Source organism: Lissotriton helveticus, chromosome 5_1 (assembly GCF_964261635.1).
Source record: "Lissotriton helveticus chromosome 5_1, aLisHel1.1, whole genome shotgun sequence".
NCBI classification, from domain to species: domain Eukaryota; kingdom Metazoa; phylum Chordata; class Amphibia; order Caudata; family Salamandridae; genus Lissotriton; species Lissotriton helveticus.
In genome coordinates this window covers 154,706,523-154,731,361 of record NC_136065.1, presented here as the reverse complement: position 1 = coordinate 154,731,361, position 24,839 = coordinate 154,706,523, and the positions used below count along the sequence as shown (strand labels likewise).

General features: G+C 40.5%; 1 protein-coding gene across 2 annotated transcripts in view; it reads left to right on the top strand.

Moving 5' to 3' along the window:
- Window positions 1-22,592, top strand: part of COL5A1 (collagen type V alpha 1 chain) — a 523,191-nt gene extending 500,599 nt beyond the window's left edge. The window contains exons 62-66 of one of the 2 annotated variants that reach the window (XM_078641937.1): window positions 3,156-3,414; window positions 3,998-4,110; window positions 8,752-8,820; window positions 17,163-17,396; window positions 20,646-22,592. In XM_078641937.1, the coding sequence (XP_078498063.1) occupies window positions 3,156-3,414; window positions 3,998-4,110; window positions 8,752-8,820; window positions 17,163-17,396; window positions 20,646-20,792 (822 nt within the window). In that variant the 3' untranslated portion in view covers window positions 20,793-22,592. Of the gene's footprint in view, window positions 1-3,155; window positions 3,415-3,997; window positions 4,111-8,751; window positions 8,821-8,873; window positions 8,943-17,162; window positions 17,397-20,645 lie in introns of both variants that reach the window. The other variant, XM_078641938.1, reaches the window with a different exon arrangement.
- Window positions 22,593-24,839: the final 2,247 nt, after the last annotated feature.

Genomic DNA, 24,839 nt, shown 5'->3' with positions numbered 1-24,839 from the left:
GTATGGGCCGCCCCTGAGCAGTGCTGGAGTTCCGTCGCGATTGCGACCCGACTCTAGCACTGCGTCACACATCTGTCTCTCCTTGTGTCACGGTGCGCCGCATTGTAAATGCTATTTATAAAGAAGGGGGGTCCCTGTGACAATTAAGTCACAGGGACCTGGGTGCTCATAGGTACATAGAGAAGGGGGTCCCTGTACGTAACAAACAATATTACAAGGATATAAATACGTATACACAACTGAGTTATCACACTGTTATTTAATCACAATGTGTTTTTAAATGCAATACATTCTTCACAGTCAAATGTTTGTAATAGTGCCCCAGGATTGGGAAGGGTAGGTGAGGGGGATGTGAATATGTGGAAGGGATGTGCAAAGTAAATTATTTTATACAAAAACCAATCAATGCATCTTAAAATATATACACCAGGTCGATCTGGCTTACAGGAATAGCCAGTAGTACAGTCAAAGCACTCAATGCAATTGTAAATGCAGCACATCCATGGTGGCGCAAGGCATTCCTAACGTCACGCAAAATAACTGGCTCATCCCTGCTGATCTGCAGGGATGCGCCAGTTATTGTAAATCTGCCCCTCAGTGCGCTAGCGACCCATGTGCTCGAGTTTAAAAGGCCCTGCAGCTCTGGACCACATTTAGACACTGCAAAGTTTACACACGCTATTTTAAACCCTTACTCTCAATCATACTAAGATATTCTGCAATTGTACTCTCAAACACAGAAGACTATCAATACATTTTAATAGCTAGCAGTTATGTACACTACGCAACATGAATGTACATTAACTCAGGTTTGCAAGTGATGAAAGTTATAGGACACTTAAACATGACTAGCAAATAATCATAGTACATTACAAGCTTTACACTTGTACAGGGTTAAAAAAGTCTGCAAGCCTTACACTACCTTATTGGTAGTTAACCTGCTGAACCATACATTTGCACTCCATTATGGCCTCTGTTTAACTTTGGGTTAAGGCCTTTGGAACCCTTCCATAGGTTAAAAATTAGGCACACCTCAAGCATTTCGTTTTCTTACAACCAGGTACACTGACGTATATACTAGCTAGCAGTTAAAACACTGAGCTTTACATTGGATCATATCACTGATTAGTCCAAGCCTTACACTAAAGTATATTAGAAATACTTCAAGACACTTTTAAACAATAGTAAGATTTATAAGAGCTGCATGTTAGGAGTAGTGACAGACATGCACTAGCTCATAGTTGGAGATACTCCCAGCATTATACTTGTAAGTCTATCACTAGGTCACCTTGAGAGACATTGGAGACTTACACTAGCTTATGACACAGTCCAATTCTAGCCAAATTCACATGTATTCATTTTTTGTCCTTACACTGGTTTATTGCTAGAGACTTTGAGAGACTTAGACTGGTTTGTAGTTAGGAGCATTGCTAGACATGCACTGGCTCATAGTTAGGGACTCTTCGTAACTCACAATGAGTTAAAGCTGTTTCACTGAAGGCTTAAAATGGTTCGCAGTCAGAGAATCTTGAAAGCTTTATACTGGCTTAGATTCTAAACATTCTGAGAGATGTTCTAGCTCAAACATAGGGACACTGGGAGGTCTTGTACAAGCTGGGATTTAAGGCTACTATGAGATGTACCACAATTCCAGAGCTAAGGGCACTGGATGATGTGTAAATGTAAATGTGTTTGTATTTATATAGCGCCTTCTACCCAGAGGTCTCGTAGCGCTGTATTCATACCGCTGTGGAACCCTTCCTGGCTTTCCTGTGAGATGTCCACTCCTGGGCACCCCCAAGGTGAAGCCAGGCACCCAAGCATTACTGGGGCCGTTGTAGAGATTAGGCAAGCTATTGCCCAAAGTCACAGAGTGGGACCCATGATTAGACTGGGCACCGAGGCGAGAATTAACAGGTCCGGAGAGATTGATTCCTAGAGCCACCGAGGCGGAAATTGAACCTGGTCCCGGGCCAGACCTCTGCATCAGGGTCTGCCGCTCTAACCATTGAGCCACACTTCTCAGCCCAGTCTTGCTCAGAGTTGGCGCTGATGCAGACTTCCTCTCTCTACAATTTGTAAGAGTTGCTCTTAGTATAGTGGCTCCTTCAGCACTAATTCCAGGTGTCCTGTATCCACTCTCCTGTAAATTAGGTCTTATACATTGTATTAGGCCTAGACTGTCTGCAAGTTTGGAAACTCTTCCTAAGCTTGTTATGTAAGAAACTCACCCTTTCTCTTCAGGCCTGCATTAACTCAGGGTTACAAAATCTTCTGCCTGTGGGTGGTTGGTTAAGTCTAACCATATGATGTCAGTTACAAAAGCCCTTATTAGCTAGTTCCTTAACTCCTAGAATAAGTGAAGAACATTAGTGTGTCCTTTATATTTTAAAGTAATCTGTGCCATTTTCAGAAGAATACAGTGTTCCGTGTTCTCGATTTGACAATGGTACATATATTCCCAGTGGATGAGGTAGTACAAATCTGTCTGTTACATTTTTAAGTTCCTATGTGACCCACTGACCCTTCAAGGCCTGGTAGAGCTCACAGATTGTAACATGAAGCAATATTAGTATCCGTAATGACACATCTGATGATTAGATGCTCAGGAAGTTGGCAAAACTGCCAAAGTTTTTGTTCCAGCCTTACTTTGGTGCTGCAGAAAGAACTGATTAACATTAAAATCTGGATTAGCCTTCCACCTGATCAGAAAATGGTGAAAGCACAACATGGAGCATCATGCAAAAAGTTTAGTCATCCCTTGGACTTCAGGTCTGAATGTTCTCAAGATGTCACCATTGACAAGTACTAATAAAGACTTCCAAAACATTGGAAATGTCAAAAGCTACACATTCCATAGTGTACCTGAACTAAACAGCTCCTCACATGAATTGTGTGGTGTCCCACTCCTTTTTCAAAAACACTAACAAAGGGAGGAAAAACTCTTGTCTAATGTTACAGCATATAATATATAAAGGCTTAGTTAAAAGAAGACTCAATATTTATAAGATGTTCAAATAGAGTTTGAAAGCTACATCTACTTTTTGCTGCTACGTTAATAAAAGTCCACCATTCACTGGTGAAATATTTCTGTTAATATATAACCTGCTGTTCAATGAGTAGCATTTCTAATATTTTGTTATTTTCAATTCAAGGGCCCTCCGGGTGAAGTTATCCAACCTCTGCCGTACCACTCCTCAAAGAGAACCAAACGAAACATTGATGCCAGCCAATTGGTCGATGAGGGCAACACAGACAACTACATGGATTACGCAGATGGAATGGAAGAGATATTTGGCTCGCTAAACTCACTGAAACTGGAAATTGAGCAAATGAAACACCCCCTAGGCACCCAGAACAACCCGGCTCGAACTTGCAAGGACTTGCAACTTTGCCATCCTGACTTTCCAGATGGTAAGGACCACAGAACTAATGTACCTTCTCATCAAAGCTTAGCATTAATTAATATGTCAAATGATTGCATCAGTCATCACTTATAGTAATCTTGTTCTCACTAAGAAAATCTATGTGAAGCCTGGGTTGAGCGTTTACACGAGTGGTTATGCAAAGGCGCATTTGGTGCTAAAATATAGTGCTAAATAACTAATTTGCATTTCACATACTTATGTGTAATTTCGCATTCCTGAAATTTTGTCTAATTATGCAAAAGCAAATTACGCAAATTTCACCACCCCTAAATTAGACAAATTGCTTATCTATTGTTGCTGTAATGTTGCCCTTTTGTTAGCCTTCGAAGACAAGCCTATATATATATATATATATATATATATATATATATATACACACACACACACACACACACACACACACACACACACACACACACACACACACACACACACACACACACACACACACACACACACACACATATATATATGTTCAGTAAAACAGATTCCAGATAATCTTTCTCCAGAATGAGGTCATGGTTAGGCTTCATGATTTTGTATTCTGCTTGTTTCACATCCAACTCTAGGTGAATACTGGATTGATCCAAACCAGGGATGCTCCAGAGACTCTTTCAAGGTTTACTGCAATTTTACAGCTGGTGGAGAGTCTTGCATCTTCCCTGATAAAAAGTCTGAAGGGGTGAGTTATCAAATTTGTTTTCAAGCAGCCAGGACAATCTCTTTCTCAAATAAACTGCCCTCTGATTTTGATTATGTTATGCCAGTAGCACAGTATCAGATAGTAACATTAATTAAATCATCATTCAAAAGCTGTGCCGATTCAAATAATAGCTCTTTTCAATAAGAATGCCAAAACATGTTGGTAGGCTTCCCTATGTGTTAAATTACAGTCTCTGTACAGCCACTTCATCATTGGGTAGAGAGGTGGTTTTCATCACATCGGTTGCCCAACATATAGTCACAGATACAAAAATACATTTTCCTTTTAAAAAACTTATTTCACATTCTTTTATAAACTCATGTTTTTTCTATCAGTAACTTTCTCAATGAGGCATTTTAAGTAATACTAACCAAATCTAGCCACACACAAATACTGCTGCCATGGAGAACCTCATTCCACAGTTGCCAGTACCCTGAAATATTCACACACTGGGACATTTTTCCTATGATTTAGCTCACTGATGTCTAACGTAGGGTCAGATCTATGGCAATCTTATAGTACAGCCACAAAAGATACATTAGCAAATCATGACTCTATATGGAATGCATTTTCACAGAAAGGAGCTGACCAGAAAAGCTTGCTGGTATGTGGCCCGAACATCCCTGAATTAGTTTCTTTCACTTGTTCACACTATTTTCTGGCTTATCATACAGTGACATTGACTGTTCATGACATTGGGCCTGATTTAGATATTACTGGAAAGGGTATTCCACCGTAACTGTAACGGAGTACCCTTTCTCCAACCTGAAAGTCTGCACTCCTCATTTAAAGTCTGGCGGAACTTCAGTATGTTGACAGCAAAGACTACCCTGTCTCTATCACTTACATCTCAAAAACAATGAGAGTTACTCCTTTGTGAACCCAAAGGGAATGGAGCATCAATATACGTTCAGTAAACAAGAATTTATCCCTTAGGGTAAAAATTATACCATTAGGTACCATCAACACACTGAACCATTAATCATTCGGTTACACCCATACACCCTGATGGACTACAGTGAAATACTCACAAAAAGATTTGGTTAGCAAAAAAGTTAAGTGAAAAATATATATATATATATATGTATATATATATACTGTTTATTAAAAAGGTTTAAAAACACATATGTAAACAAAAAATTACATGTACATCAAGTCGGTGAACAAAATAAGAATAATAATACGGCGAAACATACAATAATACAGGAGAAATCACAACAAAAGACAATAAAATCTGTCTTATATTCAGTTAATTTAGAAACAGTTGATTCAACATAATTCTATATCGAGGACCCTAACAAGAAAGTAACCCCACGGACCCCAAGAGAATTTTAAGCTTAAACAGATAGGGTCCTCGATATAGAATTAAGAGGATACCCATGACCATATATCGACACATATGTGCGAAAATATGGGTTATGCTGATTAAAAAGGAGAAGTAATATTAAGTTGTCCTGAAGAAGGTGGTTAGAATAATTCAAATACCGCCGAAACGCGTCGACGCCTTATTGCAAGTTAAATTTGGAGTGGTCAACATTCATGAGGGGATGAGGAAGTGTTTCCAAACCTTATGTTGAATCAACTGTTTCTAAATTAACTGAATATAAGACAGATTTTATTGTCTTTTGTTGTGATTTCTCCTGTATTATTGTATGTTTCGCCGTATTATTATTCTTATTTTGTTCACCGACTTGATGTACATGTAATTTTTTGTTTACATATGTGTTTTTAAACCTTTTTAATAAACAGTATATATATATACATATATATATATATATATATTTTTTTTTTTTCACTTAACGTTTTTGATAACCAAATCTTTTTGTGAGTATTTCACTGTAGTCCATCAGGGTGTATGGGTGTAACCGAATGATTAATGGTTCAGTGTGTTGATGGTACCTAATGGTATAATTCTTACCCTAAGGGATAAATTCTTGTTTACTGAACGTCTATCACTTACATACACTTCTGATGACTCGACGGAGAAAGGGTCATCTGAGGATTGGCCATGTGTTTGCCCGCCATCTTTACAGTGGGCAAACACCTAGCCAATTTTTTACTGTCCGTCACTGCCAGGTGAAACCTGGCGGTAAAGGTCAGTGAAACATGCAAAATGACCACCTCACCATGGGATACATCTTCTATTTAATTTATTAGCATAACAATATCCTTTTTACTCAGTATTTTTATTAACTACATAAAAAGCTGATACAGCCGTTATTTTCTTTGAAGTTTCTATCCAAAATAGTTATGAATTCATGTATATTAGAACATTTTGAAAGCAGACTTGTTCATATGCTCACAGTCATAAAGGGGATTCTACAGATCACACAAGACATCATGGACATTAATCCTCATGAAATTAGATCTTGGAATGGCAGATCACCATCATTAGAATTGAAATAGCTGTAAAAAAACAAATCAGTTAATGATATAGTAAGATTTTCAAGAGTGGACATTGAGGATTTTGGAAACTTCTCTAGACTAAGGGCTTTATTTAGAGTTTGACTACTCTGTTGCAAACATGACGGAGTACCCTGTCAGTCCAACTGATGGTCCGCCCACCTCATTTAGAGAAGGTAGTACTCTGAGCTTTTTATCGGCTGTCCCTCCATTGCCTTCGATGGCTGAAAATTATGTGACAGCCCAAGGGAGTAGGGGCCATCGTAGTGAAGCCATCACACCACTCACTCGATTTTGAGTGCATGATCTTATGGTTTTTTGCATCTGTCACCACCAGGAAAAGCCAATGATGAGTAAGAAAAACCTCCCAGGCTGTAGGGGTTATTCGTTTTTTAGTTTTTCAATAAAATAAATCGCAATTTGGGAGTTTATGATTGAAAAACAATAAAATGCAAAATGTTTGGTGGACAGCTAACATAATTGACTAAATAATTTGTGCCATGACAGGAATAATGCCATGATAGTGGTTCCTGTCAAGGTGCAGAGATAGCTACTGGTCAACATTGAGCTTCAAATTTGGGAGACGGTAGGCTGTCACGGTGCAGGAAGTAATATTCTCTACTATCCTGACAGATGGAATACCATCCATCAAGCACTAGCTCTTATCTCAAGATTCCAGTGCCAAGAATGTGACTGCATTTCCCGACAACTATTCTTAGGTCATGAATCCAGGTTCATACCTCAGCTTTTTCAGCAGAAGTGACTGAACGTTAAGAACATCTTATTGCCTCCCAATACAAAATAAAGAGCAACAGATGACTACAGACTTAAAGGATTTTTTCTGGGGTGACGGAACTTCAAAGTGGAGAAAAAGAAATTGGTGCAGGTGCATATGCACATTTCCTTTTCTACATAATTTGCTCATGTATATTTCTCACTTTGTGAAATGCTTCATGTGGAAATCCTGCTACGTAGAGGTCTTAAAGGAACTTACAACTGTCCTGGATTTCCAAAGTACTTGCACACTTTTCGTGGCTCCCCAAAAAATCAATTGGGTTATATTTCTGACTATTTTCGGTTGGATTTTCTTTTGAGTCAAGCTCATAAATAAAAAAAAATCATTGGGGGAAGCAAATGCATTTGAAAACCACCCTAGTTCTTTCTTAAGTGAGGTGAGCACACCAACATAATATCAGTAAAGCAATGAAGAACTATGTATTTAATGTAACTGGTAAATAGAGCATCAACTAGATTTAATCCGTGCACCTATGGAATGTGATGGACTTGAGTGACAGATATCCAATATTGTGATTTGCTGTTTGAAGAGACATACCCAGAGTGTAATTGATTTACATTTCATAGTTTTGAGAAATTCAACATTTCAAAGTCAATTTCGCATTTCTCTTGCTAAAAGGGAGGATTCCTCTGCCACATCAAAATAGTATTGATCAACGCTGTCTGCCATTTTTTTAGACTCTTTTTTCCACTGTCATGGTGTCAGGTGCAGGCTGTGACAAAAGAGAAAACTGGCATCATCATGCACGTACACATACTTGAAGAGGTCACCTGTGAGGTAGTTGGAGGTCTGTCTGACAACCCTTCACTGCAGAAGTAGTAGCTAGAAACAGTCGTTCAACTCTTGTTGTTTGTGTACTGGGAAAGACTTGATCCCGCAGGGATTTCAGGGGCTTTCCATTTTGTGCTTTTATTGTTACCTTAAGTGTTGACTTTGTCAGTCTTACTGTCTTTTCTTTTTTCTGTTTTGTGCTGCTGCTGTGCTCTCAGAGGTCAAGAGCATCCTTGTGATACTTGTATACTTTGTTGATGACTTCAACTTCTGTGTAAGATGTTTATATAGACCTATTTGGGACCACAATACAATAGGATATTCATAGGAAGCCACATTTGAAAGACAGCTATCTCTTCCACTGAGGTTGGTGGTGTGTTTTATTGCTTTTTAGCTCATATCCTAACATTCTATTTGATCCCATATTTAGGGTGAGTCATGGTACAAGCAAGTGGACATTTGATAGGTTTATAAATGGCAGTCTCAGATAGATTCCCTAGGTTTTTGTTTTACTGGCTTCGAGTTTTATGTCGATAGTAGTGTATATTTATGGCAGGTTGGGGTCTTTAAAGAGAGTGCTTCCAACCCAGTGTAACCATCTTTTGCTTTATCTGTCTGTTTCTTCTCCACCCTGACTTCTCACAATTCAGGCTAGAATTACCTCTTGGCCAAAGGAAAATCCAGGCTCCTGGTTCAGTGAATTCAAGCGTGGTAAACTGGTAAGATCTTAGCCCACGGTTCTGTGTTCTTTAACCCATGTCATATTTTACAGAGTAAACTGGCTCGATGGCCCAAAGAAACACCTGGTTCATGGTATAGTCAGTACAAGCGAGGGTCACTGGTAAGTTGCTAACATGGCCTACAGTCTGAATCAGAGCACGTGGGTGACGTCGGCGACGTCCGCTTTGGTCATGGCCAAACTTATAGCACATTGCATGTGTTACTAACCGTTTTAATAAATCAAGTGTAAAAATACATGTTTAAGGTGGAACATTTAAGGTGGAATGTTGAAAGGGACACCAATGACTCAAATTATTGGATATTTGGCAGCAAGGAGGAAGGTATGGTGGATGTTTGGTTTCATTGTTTTGGTGGAGTAAGTGAGCCCTATTTATGAAAGAACACTGCTTCTAATGATGATTTAAAGCGTAGTGATTTCCTCAGACTGACACTAGACTGTTTATGTTATGCTTCATTTTCATACCACATACCCTCAAAGGCTTTTGGGTAAAGGTAAATATGCCTGACTCAAACGCACATATGCATATAGCTTATGACCTAAGCCTTCCAGCCAGAATTTGTTCAAACAAGTGCAGTGTAGCTTCCAAGAGTATCACCACACATGTTATCTACATTGGTAACAATGAATCTGTGTGCCATTCTTGCATGTCCCATTCCTACACAGCCCAATGTGGCTGAAGGCATGGTTTAATTTAGGGCATAACATACAGGCCACCTCTAGGTGTACTTCGAGACAGCCATGTAGATAATGCTGTGAATATCAATTAACGGATCGCCCTCTCCCCAAACAAGTTACAACAAGGTCCTCTACCTGTACCAGAAGAACCTAAGCACATCATCTTAGGACATTCCAAACTTCAGTCTGCAGTGTGATTGTTGGAATGCCATGGACCAGTCTGCAGCTGACAGATCTGTGAAGACATATTAATTGTGCATTGAATGCTTTCACAAAAGCCAATAATGCAACATAGCATAACTTGTAAGAAAGGATGTGACATAACGCTTATAAAGACACTGATGAGAGTTTGCAGAGCATTCTGTTGCCTGGCTATGCAACAAATAAGACAGTATGTATGACAACATGTAAGATAACACATTCGCTTCATGCATGATCATACTGCAATTAGCATCCAATTTGAGGTCAAACCCTTGGACTGGGAAATGTAATTCACAACTACATGTATCTATTCACTGACACAATTTCTTGTCCTCCTAAGTTTCCTTTCAATACCAGTCTGGTCAGCGTATTTATTGATGCAAAGCAGCAAATCAGATAATTCCTTTAATTATTGGAAGATGGATTTAAGAATGGTGGCAATATGCACAGTAGGTTTTTAAAATCACCTACTAAAATCACAACTAATTATCTTATTCATGTGGATCTCCTATTGATGAGGTTGCAGTTAGAGAGAGGACAGTGCAATGGACCTTTCCAGATAATTACAAATATCAATAATCATGATTCCACCTTAAATGACACCGTGTTTTCTCAAGTTTTGTAGCTGCATGCTCTTTCTGTCTGTCTCAATCTTCAGTATCTTTTTGAAGGAGTCCATTTTTTAGTTGCCTCTGAAGGGTATATTTTTAGAGAACATTTGTTGTTCTTATTTGTAAGAAGCTGCCTCTCTGTATAGTGTACCAAATGAGGTGCACTGTACAGAGAGTCCAGGAATCCCCTATTAGTGTACAGGGGCTTGCTCTGGCAATCCCAAGGGGCTCTATTTGTGGTAGTGTGGTCGAGCAGCCTTAGGCTTATCAAAGGGGAGTATTAAGCATTTATTGAACACACATGCTCAATAAGGAAAGATGACACACGTTTTGAAACGTAACATATATTTTTATATTTATTTAGACACCAAGATCAATGAGAGTAGGTAAGTACTTTTCGAATTAGCGATTTTCAGGCACTTAGAAAATACAACTGTCAGATTTGAGTCATGAGCCTTCAAAGCGGTAATGTTATCCTATGGGAGAAGCATTCACTGCATAGGGTCACTTGCAAACGACTTACAGGGTAGTACTCTGGACTTAAGGTAAGTAGGGGCCAAGGTCCTTAGAGCCACTAGCAGTTTTATGTTACCTGCCCAGGTGTGTACAGGTTCAGATTTGTTGAAGAAAACTTCAAGAGGGGACTTAAGGACAACTCTGTCGGAGCCCAGTTCTTGAGGGTCTCGGGAGGAAAAGTGCACTGTTGGTAAGCTTAAACTAAGGCTGGGGTGCTCGGGTGCAGAGGTGTTTTGTCCAGCGGGTAACTTGTGTTGGAAGCTCTCAATTTTGAGGTCGACATGGAGATGGGGACAAATCAGGACAGCAGGGCCACTCTTGGTGCTGGCATGGGGATGCTGATGTCTCATGTTGGTAGGTCAGTTTTGAAGGTATTGGTGTCCGGGCTGGACAATAAACAAGCCTTTGTTTCTGCAAGAGGTCTCTCTACCCTGGGTATTCATGCATGGCATCCCCTGGGGGTCCTAGCATCTCCAATCTTGGTAGGTAGCTGGATCTGGCCTCCTGAAGTATGATGACCTCCTCCTGGGTGACTGCTGCATCAGTGGACCTAGTGGTCAGAAGTTCAGTGAACCAGACGTTGCGGTAGGTGTCTGCAATGAAATGGCTCTTCCTCTTCAAGGGAGGTGCTGACAGGCTGGTGAAGTGCTGGCAGGCCTAGGTCCACAGCTAGTCTTCAGTTCATGCGGTGTTTGGCTCTTCTTTGTTTTCCTTCTTCTTTGGTCAGGCGCATCTGCATTCCTGGTGTCAGGGAGCCACATAAATACTGAATTTAGGGGCATTAAAGTGAAGGGTAGTAGCCAATGGGCTACTTACCCTTTGGGTCATACACCCCCTATACAACCACTTCCTGTGGGGAGTGGGCATAACCCCGTCCCAGACTTTCTAATTCCACAAAAAGCAAGTTCGTGGAATCCTTCTTTCATGGAGCACATCAGGTAGCCCACCTTAGAAGAATGACTAGCCTAGGGCTGCAACCCGCCTACTGCATAGCTTGTTTCCCACCTGGTCTGGTGCCAAATGGGCCTCAGGGCAGAGGTTGGCATCTCCCCGGTCTGGGGAAGCCTGGGTCGCACATCAAAGGTGCCAGTGACTTTGCAAATCACTAGCTATCCTGCTGAAGGAGGTGTTAACAACCTTCCTCTGGAGCAGGCATTGTTTCTGGCCTCAGAGAGCGTGAGCTCTCACTAGCAGGGGGTCAGAAACTTTTCTGTGGTGGCAGGCTGGACAATACCAGTCAGTCAGCACACTAGAGGACTAGTAGGTGTTAGGAGGCCCCTCTAAGGTGCCCTCTGTTGCAGACCGTAATAAATCGAATACTGGAATCAGTATGGATTTATTAATACAAGTTGTTTGATACCAAACAACATGAGTGTCAAGATCAAATAAAATCGCTTTATTCAGAAGGTTTTCCACCAATAAAAGTAACACCAAAGGTTTCAGGGAAGCCATCATGTAGCTGGGGAACTCGTAGTGACCAGTGCCCAGTACATATACTTAAGATGGCTTCCATGCTCACTTGTATCATCCAGTAATTGAACTGGACAGCACAGGTGCATATGTCCTCACATGTAATTTAATGCCTCCTGCCTTGGGGCTACACAGCCTGCTGTAGGGGTGACATACATATATCCATGCAGTAACTTTGGCATGGCCCATAATGAGTGGGCCATGTTGTGTTTTCACTCATGGTTTGCACCATGACACACAGTCTGCAATGCCACGCTGCATGCAATTTGTATGGGGTTCCCTGAAGGTGGCATAATGCATGCAGCAGCCCTTGGGGACCCTTCTTTAGTACCCATGCCCTACGTACCAGAGGTACCACTGATCTAGAAGATCTAAGAGGCTGGTACGCTTTAAGATAAGCTTTCAACCCAGCTGGTGCTTTCCAGTACTCGACTTTATGTGGAAATGTCAAGGCTTTAAAGCGGATCCTGCTGGTCACCGGGAGCCAATGCATCTTCTGCAACGAGGGAGAGATATGGCCATTCTTAGGTAGATCAGCTTAGGTAGACATTGCCTCGTACTTCTGCACCACTTTCAATGCATTTAAATTGCTCCTAGAAATGCCTCCTATTAGGGCGTTCTCATAATACACTTAGCCCTAATTATGGTTGCTACTATTTCTACTCAGTGTTTTTCTTCTGGGAGGTGCTGTGAGCTCTGCATCAACTTAAGACAGCAGTGTTATATGTTATGATGTCATGCTTACTTCTGGACTTCCATATCGTTCTTCAGTGGATATGCATGGTATACCCTCACTAGCTACCCTCTCCTCCAACCCACAAGTGGTGGGCTTACCTTTATCCTTCATTGAGGAGATGCATGTAAGTTTTTCTAACCAGCTGCTTCTGAGAAACACTGTACTCAAGGAATGGAATTTTATTAGTGTGCCTGGTTTTCAACTATAGTTTGTTTAAGTTAATTTCTACGGAGAAACTGAAAATTCAGTGCCACTGCTTCTTGAGGGGAAAATGGAAATGAAAGTGTTGAAGGAAGTTTCAGGACATTGGGATTGAGTTTGAGTGGTAGTTTTATATCACATGCTATAGCTTTTCATATTTGCCAAATAGGAATGAAGTTGACTTGTCCACTGTTTGCCTCTATAATGAATTAGTAAAGCAGCAGACTTTAGTTCTGACCTCTTAAAAATTGAGCAAACCATTTATTATGAATAATTCCCCAAGCTGAAATAATAGATACATCCAGGTCTTTTCAGGTCAGTGTCTGCCTGAAGCAATAGGCTTCCTATTGAGGGTTGCCGTGGCAGCTTGAAATAAAAGGATTTGAAACCTTCTGTAATACATACTGCCACCAGTCATGTATTAAAGATGCCATCTGTGGCCGACTGTCTGTTGTTTAACTTCACAATAGCTTGCTAACCAGTTAGCTATCTTCCTTCAAAGCAATTCAGTCTTGGCATCGGCCCGCCCAGCCCCGATCTCTGGCAGCTTTTGAAGCTATATCAAGCTTAAAGAATAAGCTTTTTTCTTGGTTTCTGTCTTTCTTTTTCTTGTATTATTCATTTGTGTTAGATGTTCTTTCTTTCATCTCAAAATAAACAGCTACCAGTGCATCTAAAATAGTGTAAGTTGAGATTGTTCAGACACAAAGTATGAAAGGTCTCTAAGTTGTTGATAAAAAACCTACAATTTTATAGCAATGTGAGTTCAACTTTTATCAAAGTTCTATTTGAAGATGTTCAAAGTATTATCTTAGCTAAGTGGAAACTTGTAACAAGTGTTGCTTTTCTTTAGAATTTGCCTGCTGAAGGTGGTTGGTCATGATTAATATATAGGGAGGAAAATATTAAAGCTACTCATATGGACATACAAAAAAAAAATAGGAATAGAGACAGTTAAGGGAGAGGAGGACAGCTAGAGAGACATAGACCAGTTATTACTATAGAGCGAGAATGAGAGTGAAAAACAAATAGGGAGAGAGTGGAGGCGGAAAGTGAAGATAGAGAAATATGAGAAGGGCAAAGAGAGGGGAGACATAGAAAGGGGAGAGATAGATATATATTGAGATAGAGGTAGAGAGTGGGAGAGGGGGAAGACAGAAGAGATAAAAGATACAAAGAGAAAGCGGGGGAAGTGGAGGGAGGCAGAGCGAGAGAGAGCAGTGGGGAAGAACATGAGACTGCAGAGAGAGAGAGTGTGACAGCTAGGAAGAATTAAGAATAACAGTTATAGAGCTGGTGAGGTGGACTGAGAGGCAAATAGTTAAGGATGAAGAGATTTACTGGAAGATACAAGAAAAAGATCGTGTTACAGGAGAGTGAGAGAAAGCAAGATGGAGGCAAGAGTGAAAAACAGAGAGAGAGAACAAGACCTGCCAGTATATAGCGTTAGCTATTATGTGCCTAGTGCTTTAAGGCACTGAAGTGGAAAATCAATAAAACATTAAAGGAAACATGATAAGGAGAAGATTTAGATACTTATGATGGATACTTAAACAAGATAGGTGGGAGGCTAGGTACACAGTAAGTTAGGAAAATGGGCAACCAAGCACACCGATAATTGGCTGGAGTCAAATATTTATTGACTATATATATTTTCTATTAGAATTTGTATTCTTCTGGGAAAGTGGAATTTATTTCAAGATGTGATCACAATTCCTAGTCTTTACCTGCTGGATTTCCTCAAGGCCCACTAGCACTGGTAGCTGTTTATTCCTCTCCTGCCTGCATGCACAGCTTTACAATGTCCAGTCATGTTTAGCTCTCAGGAGGAAGTCTGTCTGGATCCTGTCACTGGTGGGTAGGTGTGTCCATTGTACGGTAAGGGTTTTATGGTCTTTAATGGTGTAACCAGCATGTTCTGTACATGGGAGTGCTATGGGAAGAAGAAAAAGACTCATGTCTCGATACAGATTGAATGCTGCAAAGCGGAGATTGAGTGTTATTAACTTGATTGTGGGATTGTGGGAGTGCACGTAATGTCCCTGTCTATGTCCTACAGACTTGAAAACAAAGAATGTCTATTATGAATATGACGCATTTGATCTCTTACGTTTTCCAGTTGTGAGAGATGTTTTTTTTGGTAAGGTGCAAACAGGCACTTCAGCATCAAAGGTGTTGACTGTGCACATTTATCCAAACTTTAAACATTTGTCAGGAATCCCACTCTCCAAAATATACCTGCTCCTATTTGGCTTTGCCATCAAGTAGCACATATCTCTTAACCTGTACCTTGCTGGGGTTTTTGGCAAAAGTTCAATAGGTGGTCAGTAAGTGCACATAAAAAGACTTGCCACCATAGATATATCTGTTTCAGCTACATTTATGTGATTATTCCAAAGAATTTGTAGCTGTGGATTCTGCTGATTGCATGGTTCTTAGTTCTTCTTAGTTCTTCCTTCAGGAGGACGGCAAAGGTCACCTTCAGACCACTCTATATGCAAATGGAAGCTTCGTAATTATGTTAGAAGATATACAAGGTGGCAGTACAGAACCGGCAGTGAGGATAGATGGCTGCGTTCAGTGAAAGGGTTACAACCATCAAAGTGAAGGAGGCATGCCTAGGAGGCATCTGAGGCACGGATGAAAAAAATCTGCAATAACAATGTTGAGGTCTCTTCGGACATGATGTCTATAGTGACCTTTCTCTAGCTGTAATACAATGGCTTTCCAAGACTTGCCCTATTTGAACCTAATACCACCAATCTAAAGCCCTTACCGTTAAAACTTAGGCATTGGAGCTTCTAAAATCCATCTCAATTTTATACATGCATGAAAAAAAAAAGATTGCATTTTTTTTCACTTGTCCACAATAAATATTAACAATTGACCCACTGAAGTCTGGTGTATGTTTTATATTGTGTCATCATGCATTTCATTTATATGGTGACCCGGATGAACTAAGACGCTGCAACCCTGAGCAGATTAATAAACCATTAGAGTAAAGCTCCGGAGTTTTCATCCTAGCTCAGAATTATGGCATTTTATAAAATCTCAGAATATGGTACCTTCTACCAAAACATAATTGGGCTTTAGTACCCTTTTTAAAATTATTATGAACATTTGCATTTTGCATTTGATTGATGCCATCTCAAAAAGCGATTGCTTTGGCCGGCCAGCAGTAAGGTCATGTGCGGTGTTTTAGCCATTGAGGTTTCAATGTTGTAAAGTTATCAATCATACTGGTACCTCCATGAGACCTGACTGCTGGCTCATACCATTTTGTCCTAATTTACATCAACAAGATTAATCATTACACCATGATTTGTGATAGTGATTAGCCTTTTATGTTAGAACTTAAAACGTGTTGACTATAGAGGCATCAGAGTAAACAAGAAAGTTATTGACTGGTGTGTGACCTTACAGGTTTACATGGCCATGCAATCGTATATTAGCTTGGTCAAGCTCCTCCTCTACCCATGTATGTCCAAAAATGTAGCACTTTATCAACACCTTGAACTTGTCCTTAGAAGTTGACAATTTATTACAATCCCTATCAATACTCCAGAAACCTTATATTCCAAAAGTGTATGGTGTCAGTGATTCTATTTTACTGCAGGATAAAGTGATAGATTGAGGTTTTGGTAACTTTAATAAGAATAAGTCTAATGTTTGTGTATAGGAAAACCGCATTTTTAAAAGGAACTGTGCAATGTAAAATCTCTACACTCATTTAGGAGTAACATGGAAAATTTTGTCTGTTAGTGAAATTGATGTGGTCTAGTTTGGTGTACTTTCATGACTTGGAATGCTTCTCAGAGATCACTGTACAGTCTGTGAACCTACCTATGTTGAATTTGTATGCATTTCACTGCCTTGCCCTTTCCACTTTCTTCGTATGATTACAATCAGCTCTCCTACGTGGACTCTGATGGCAGCCCCATTGGCGTGGTACAAATGACCTTCTTGAGGCTCCTAAGTTCCTCTGCCCACCAGAACATCACTTACAACTGCTACCAATCAGTTGCCTGGCACGACACCACAACGGACAACTATGATAAGGCTATCCGATTCCTGGGCTCCAATGACGAGGAGATGTCCTACGACAACAACCCATACATAAGAGCATTGGTCGATGGTTGTGCAGTAAGTACAGAGATATTTTTGGAGTGGGAGACCAAAGTAGAGCTAGTGGGTAGGTCAGTACAGAAGTGAGAAGGGGAACTCTAGTGAAACAGGCAAGACAAAGGACCTCATATGGGCCACATCTGAGGGCCTAAATCTGGCCCTGTCATGAGGGCATTGTCTCAATGCAGTGCAGAAAATGCAAGTATGGCGCAAGCCCACTCACTGCCTTTGACGAACAGCTTCTCTGTATCAACTACTTCGATTGCCAATTGCTATTTATATGTTTGAAGATGTTTTAGGACTGGCTTGTCAGCGTGAATCCGCCTGCTAGATATATTGTTAGCAATTCTTTGAAAGATGCATGAAGTGGGCTTTAAAAATACACAGATTGGGCTTTGGGTCCACCAAGACCAGTATAACCCTCTCTGGCCATTTTATTGGCTGCTTGATGTACTATTCCGCCTTTTAGGACATGCTTCCATTGGAATACATGAGGTGCTATTTTACATCAAAAAGCAAACTCAGCCATCACACTGATTGTCACATTAAATTCTTTATCTCCTAAATCCATCATTTTTGCGACATATTTTCAAGCATTGCTAAAGCTAATAAGTACGATTTTAATGTAAAAACAGGATTTGTAAAGGCCTGTGTTTACATGTGTTAGCTCATATGTGCTAGTCCCAGAGGGACACTTTCCTTTTTCTGAATCAGTTACCATCTCCTCTTAGGTGTAGCTTACTGGCTTGCAACCGCAATTGCAGTAGCAAACCCTTGATACATACCATTATGACTCGCAATTAGTAGGGGATGCCGCTTTTACTCCTTTTCCTAGGTTTGGAATGGATCGCTAAACTAGGCCTGTGCAAAATCTAAAATATGCCATCATAATTTGCATAATTTTGGGAATTTGTTGTTATGCTTGTTGTGTGTAATTCCCTACATTATGCCATTATCTCACTTCACGCAATTACGCACCATTCACAGTAAATATTTACCACAAACGGCGACATTCCGGGGTAAAATTTACCTCTGAAGCAACAGAAAGTAAGTGGCGATTGATTGCAGTGCGTTGATTAAACACGTTCAGTGTCAAAAACGATGCAAGGATGCATTTTGTGCTAAAATATAGTATGAGTTGACATTTGAGATAAATACGTGTATTTTCAGGTAATGTTGCAAAATTACAATAAAGCAAATTACAGGAATTGTGCACACCCCAATGCAAAATTAATGTTCTAGTCAGAAAGGTTTTTCAGACTCACAAAAATGTTGTGGTCGCAAACCTGTCGATTCTGGAATTCCTGTGTTTGTGATTCCAAAATCACTTCATTTTGTCCATCTTGCCCACAATCAGGTAGATGTAAAGACACTGATTCTCAAAACCTATTTCTTACTTGAATTTTCTAGCTGTATGTGCAAATGTCAAAAAGTAAGAAAATGCACCCAGTTTCCCAAGGGTCATATGAGTTTCTGTAGCATAAACTGCACACAATTATGTATGTCATTGTACTTGTCTTGATCATTGGTCCTGCAATAGTGAAACTGTGTGTGTGCACAGTGCATTTCTGTACACATCCCAGATCTACGGTAGGACTTTCTCAAAAAGGCCAAAACGGAGCCCGTCCTTGGTCTGCAAAGGGGCGCAGAAGCCACAGACAGGTAAAGGCATATTCTAGATAGAGGTAATTTCTGACTACACATGCCTACCTTGAAGTATCCCATAGTAAGGTGTTGTGATGATGTGACTTGAACGACAGGAGACAAGAGCTTTCCTATAGATGAAAAGTAAATAAAAACAAAACTGGACAGGGACGGCCGGTGTTCAAGGTCAAAGGGGGTGTTACCGTACCCTCAATGGGAAGGAGGAGAAAGAACTTCACTAAGCTCGCGTTAAATAACACAACTACGATTTGTTTTTTCTTTGGTGAAGGATTGGTGCTAGAATTGGGGAGACTGGTGCATGTGTGGAGTGAGGAAAGCCCCAGCCTGCATGCACAAGCCAGGGCAGTGACATCACAGTGGAGGGCATCAGAATGTTCAGCAGAACTCCATTAATGGGCTGGGGTGGTGCAAGCAGATAAGGACAAGGAAGGAGTGGATGGTAATCAGCTTAGCGTGGACTCCCCTCCCGCCTCCACTATCATCCACTGCTGGTTTGCTTTTCGAAGTTAATGGCGAGGCTGAAGGAGGAGTCCAGAATCTCTTGAGCCTGGCTTTCAGTTTCATTAGTTGGAGAAGTGTTTGAAAGCACGTTGTGCAGAGGAAGAACCCTTCACTCTTTGTCTTTATCAGCTCAGAGCCTCCAGGTCATCATATAATGAGGCCTTGCCATTGACTCTTATGCTGCAAGTCCTTAAGTTTCTTCAGAAAAGCGTTTTTCTCCTTTAGCTGCACGCATTTGGCCACCACTTGCCCAGGGTCAGAGGGAGGATGGGCAGAGATAAACATTCAGCTATTTTAGGAGAGAAAGAAACTGGTCTTCCCTTCCCCTCCTCCCTAGAATGAAAACTCAATTGTTGAGAGAGCATTGGCACGTACTGGTTGACACTTCATTCTCTTTTCTTTCTGTTTTCCTTTTCCAACTGTGTTGAGAACACACATTATTTATTGAAAAATAAAGTGAAGCTATTTGTATAACCAAGTTAGATGGTTATGGAAACGTGAAACCAAAAGTGCAGAGGCGTGCTTTTTTTCAATCATTAATGGGAAATCTCAGCACAGATGGAAGTAACAAGTGCAGAACAATGTAAAAATGTGCATGTTTTCCTTTTAAACTATGTGACAAGAGCAACAGCAAAATAGCAAATAACTGCGAATGTGATTGTTGCTGCAGTCGTGGATGGTTTTTGTTAAATTAGCAAGCCTCACAAAATGACACAAATCCTTGGCCTATCTCTCAAAGAAAGAAGTGTATTTTGATGCCTTGTAAGAAAGGAATTGCATTTTCCACAAACATGTTTTAATAATGTTGTTCCAAAAAAACTCTTTTGGAATAGAGCTCTTTTTCATATTAGATGGGTAAGAGACAAGTATCATCTAAGATTTAAACATATATATATATATATATATATATATATATATATATATATATATATATATATATATATATATATATATATATATATATATATATATATATATGTAGCCCGATTGCTTTTTGTTGCACCGCTTTCAAATTTAACTAGCCGCTACTGAGACTGAATGACTTGTGTGAACTCCAAATTACTGGCAACTAACCCAGCCCTTTCACTCTTTTATCACCAGGACAAGAAAGGTTACCAAAAGACAATACTGGAGCTTAACACCCCCAAAGTGGAACAAGCCCCCATTGTGGACCTAATGTTCAATGACTTTGGAGACCCAGTCCAGAAATTTGGCTTTGAGGTGGGACCTGTCTGCTTCATGGGCTAACTAAAGATGCCCTATTTCCCACTTGCCCTCCCTGCACCACCAAAAGAAGAAAATAAATAATATGTAAAAAGATAATAATCAGAACTCCATGTCTCCAAATGAGCAACCTTGTAACCTCATGGCACTGTTTCATCACATGTACGTTCTGCAACTGGACAGAGAGGATACAGCTGCACCACGCCCATTGCGTGAACCCAAGGACATGGAATACAAGGGAAGGGAAGACGTCCTTCCTGGTGCCGGCTCAGGGTCACACGAGCATTTTACACATCACGTGCAACAATCGTACGATGGTCAAGTGCCACATCTCCCTACCTACCCTGTAACCACTGATGGAGAAGCAACCTTTAAGTTTTGCGAAATTCCAACCAAACAGAATTCCCATGGATCAAAGTCTTATATTATCTGGAATTAACATTAATAAATCATCTATTTCTTTTTTTTGAAAGGCATAATATGTAAAAGAAACTTTTAAACAAATCACTGCACTTGACCACAAAAAATAAAATCCCCAAAGGCAGTAACATCTCTGTTACACAAATAAAAAGCGACAGCTTTCCCTTCGTTGCTACACACCATCATGTGCGTATCTTTACCCTTTGTATTAAAGGTGCTTATATTTTTGTATGTTTGTAAGTAAATATTTCTATTGTATAATATTTTTGTTCTTTGCTCTTGGCTTCAAAGCATGCATGTGACACAGTCTGTTTAAATATAAAAAGAACCCCTCAAAAAATAAGGAAACAAATGGATCTTAAAGAAGCGGCAGCGGCGTTGTGATTCTCCGGGTTCATATCAGGCGATTGGGACCACAAAAGAAGTTGCAATATTCATAGTGAAAGCGGAGCACAAGATCGCGGGTTCGCCATTTGTCGCAACAGCATTTGCAAAATATATGTGCGATCATTTTAGTTTTTCAAGTTTTGATGTTCCAGTTCACAAACTGCGACTTTTCTGTACAATTTTGCTCTGCATTCATATACAGGATTTAATGAACATTTTGAAATGCTGAATTTTACATTTTTATAAAAAAAAATCTATATATACACTTTTTTCCTCATGCCGAGCACGGTGGGAGAGAATGCCTATAGTGGGGAAATTGTGCTGAGGTGCTATTTTTTTTTTTTTTACAATGTGTCGTTTTTCTCCTGTGGTGCTATATATATATATATTTTATGTGTTTGCTAAGATAACACTGACGTTACCCTGCTATTGGTGGGCCTCCCACCTCTTTGTGCACTTTCCGACACTGCCTGTTGACGTTTCCGTGCATGATCTTTCATGTAATGCATGTCCCATCATACTGTACTTATAAACTATATAGAACAGAACATGAATGCTTTTGTCATGTGGTGCTTGTATGTCCAAATGTATAATGTGTAAGTTTTTAGAGCGACAAAATTCAACAAATATTCCTATTTTTTCGTAAAAGAAGATTGTAATTATGCCAGATTGTATTCCGTTCTGGAAATGTGTGTGGTGCTAATGTACGTATTGGTTTATAAAAGCATATTGTCCAAGTGCCTTGCCCGATACTGCCCAGTACATTTTTAAAAAGTCTTCTGAAAAGATGTGCAAGTGTCAGCGGTGCCCATCTTATCTGACAAGAGTATACATTTTCCTGTTTTGTTGGGACCTTGCCCTTTTAGGAATAAACCTGACATGAAACTCAGTGTACACATTTCCACTCATATTTCGCAACAGTTTTTTGAATGTGATAGGGTGCAGGGGAGAGAGAGTGGGAAGTGATGTGTGGATCACTTTGAAGGGAAAAATATAAATAAAATATAAATAAATATGTTTAATGCCTATTTTTAAAATGATTACAATGCTGTTTTTCAGCCTAGATCTCAACATTTAGTTTAATTTCATCATGTTTTATAGGAACATATTCTGTGTATGCTGTTTTTTTTTTTTGCTCTAAAGAAAATCAGACTTCTTAGAGCGTTACAACGGTATGCCCGACAAAGGTGGTTTGTGGAAATGTTACTTATGTCCTGGGAGCATCATAAGACGGTAACAAGCAGAAAACTGGCCCTTATTTCATTGAAGGCATGGCAAGAAAGTTTTTAGACTGCATTAACCAGATCTAATTGTATTATATCAGATTGGGGAAATGTATTAAACATTTGTTCTATACGCTGACGTCTCACAGAGTGTCCCCACAAAAATATTCTCTGTAGTCCTACAACTAGAGAAGCACAACGGTGTTGGTTGGAGACAATACCATTTTCTTCATCAGAATGATTAAAGTAATTTTATGCTTCATTTCCCCATCCACGAAGGACAAAATATATTGTAACAAGTTGGTTAAATCCAATTAATGTTCTTTACATACTGCTTTTGCTTGCTTACTACAATGCATTACTGGCTTAGTTGAGAACAGACCAGTGGACCAACCTTGAACCTGCAGACCTCTAATTCTTTCTATCGACACATTAACAAATGTAAGGCCTGCCATTCAGAACTTTGGGGATCATTACAATGGCGGGCGGACTGCCACTTCCAGTCCGTCAGTGGTAGTTGCACGACACCTGGGCATCGGTCTGACTACCAGATTACAATACAGGCAGTTGGAGCACAGAGGTCTGGGGTATGACCGCCGACTCCGACAGGATCCAAGATCCTGTCGGGGTGTCAGTCAGACTCCTATCCCTACAATGGAGGCAGTGCCTGCGGAGGCACTGTCGTAGGTATTAGGATGTCCCTTTCTGACTGCCTTTTTATGAAAAGGCTGATGGAAACATGCTTTGGGATCCCAAGCAGGGCCCTGTCCCCTGTGGACCACTGCTAAGTGGCCTGGGGAGCACATGTAGTGCTCTCTCGCACATCCATCCACCATGTGCCAGGCACCATAGGGTAACTGGCACAAGGTCCATGGATGTTCACAAAGTGCCTTTTTCTACTGCAGCTTTTGAGGCAGCCCTTATCCTGGGCTACAGCACAACCTGCTGTAGAATAAGGCATTTTACAACCACCTGAACGCCGGTCGTATCCTAATATGGCGGGCGGGAACTCTGACTCATTGTTGGGTGGTTTCCTGTCTGAAACAATAGCGATCAGTGGTCTGACCAGCCGCCATCAGAATAGGCCTGAACAGTTGATTCACACCATCCTTCGTGTTGGAAAGTAGGCTGCTAGATACTGACAGAACTGTTAATCTCATGGAGACGAAAGTCATTTTTTAGTAGGAAACCCCTTTTAAGACATTGACAGGCCATTATGAAGTTAGTGTTGCCCATCTACATAACCGAGTGGTGCATGAGAGTGTGACATGGGATAAACTGAGGAGGGGCTGTCCTTTTCTCACTAAGAGGATACTTAGGCGGAGTCAGCCAGATTTACTCATATGGATTGAATTGACCGAGAACTATGATGGCTTGAATTTACTGAGAACAATCTCTATGGAGCAACAACTGACTTTTATTTTACTTTATCAAATGCATGCCCAGATCTCAAAGAAAGAAAAACAAGAGTTCAGAGGTGAAGGTCTTCTGTGCACCAAAAGTGCCACTGCATGTGGAGCTGAAAGGACTAGCAGTTAGGTACAGATTGGGTAGAGTATATCCTCACCTGGCTACTAGTAGTCCAAAAGATTTAATGGCAACAGGGAGTTATGTGGGGTACAAGGAAAAGCGTTTAACATTCTAAAAGCTTTCCTCTCCAACAGAGTTCAGAGTGTGGCGCTGGGCGAATACGAATCTAAAACTTTCGTTACACCCTGTGGGGTTCCTCAGGGTTCGTCCCTGAGCCCCACTCTGTTCAATATTTACGTCAGCTCACTGGCCCCAGTGGTTCGGGCATTTGGCTTTGAACTTACCTCATACGCCGATGACACCCAGATTGTGGTGTCACTGTTACCAGGTAAGGAGGCAGGAGTAGCTAAACAATTTCAGGATTGTATGCTGGCGGTGGGAAATTGGATGGCCGTAAACTGCCTTAAACTGAACTCGGCTAAAACGGAAGTTATAATGTTTGGCTCAAATGTTAACTTTTGGAGTCCAAACTGGTGGCCTGAGGGGATGGGCAACGTTCCTACCCGTGTGT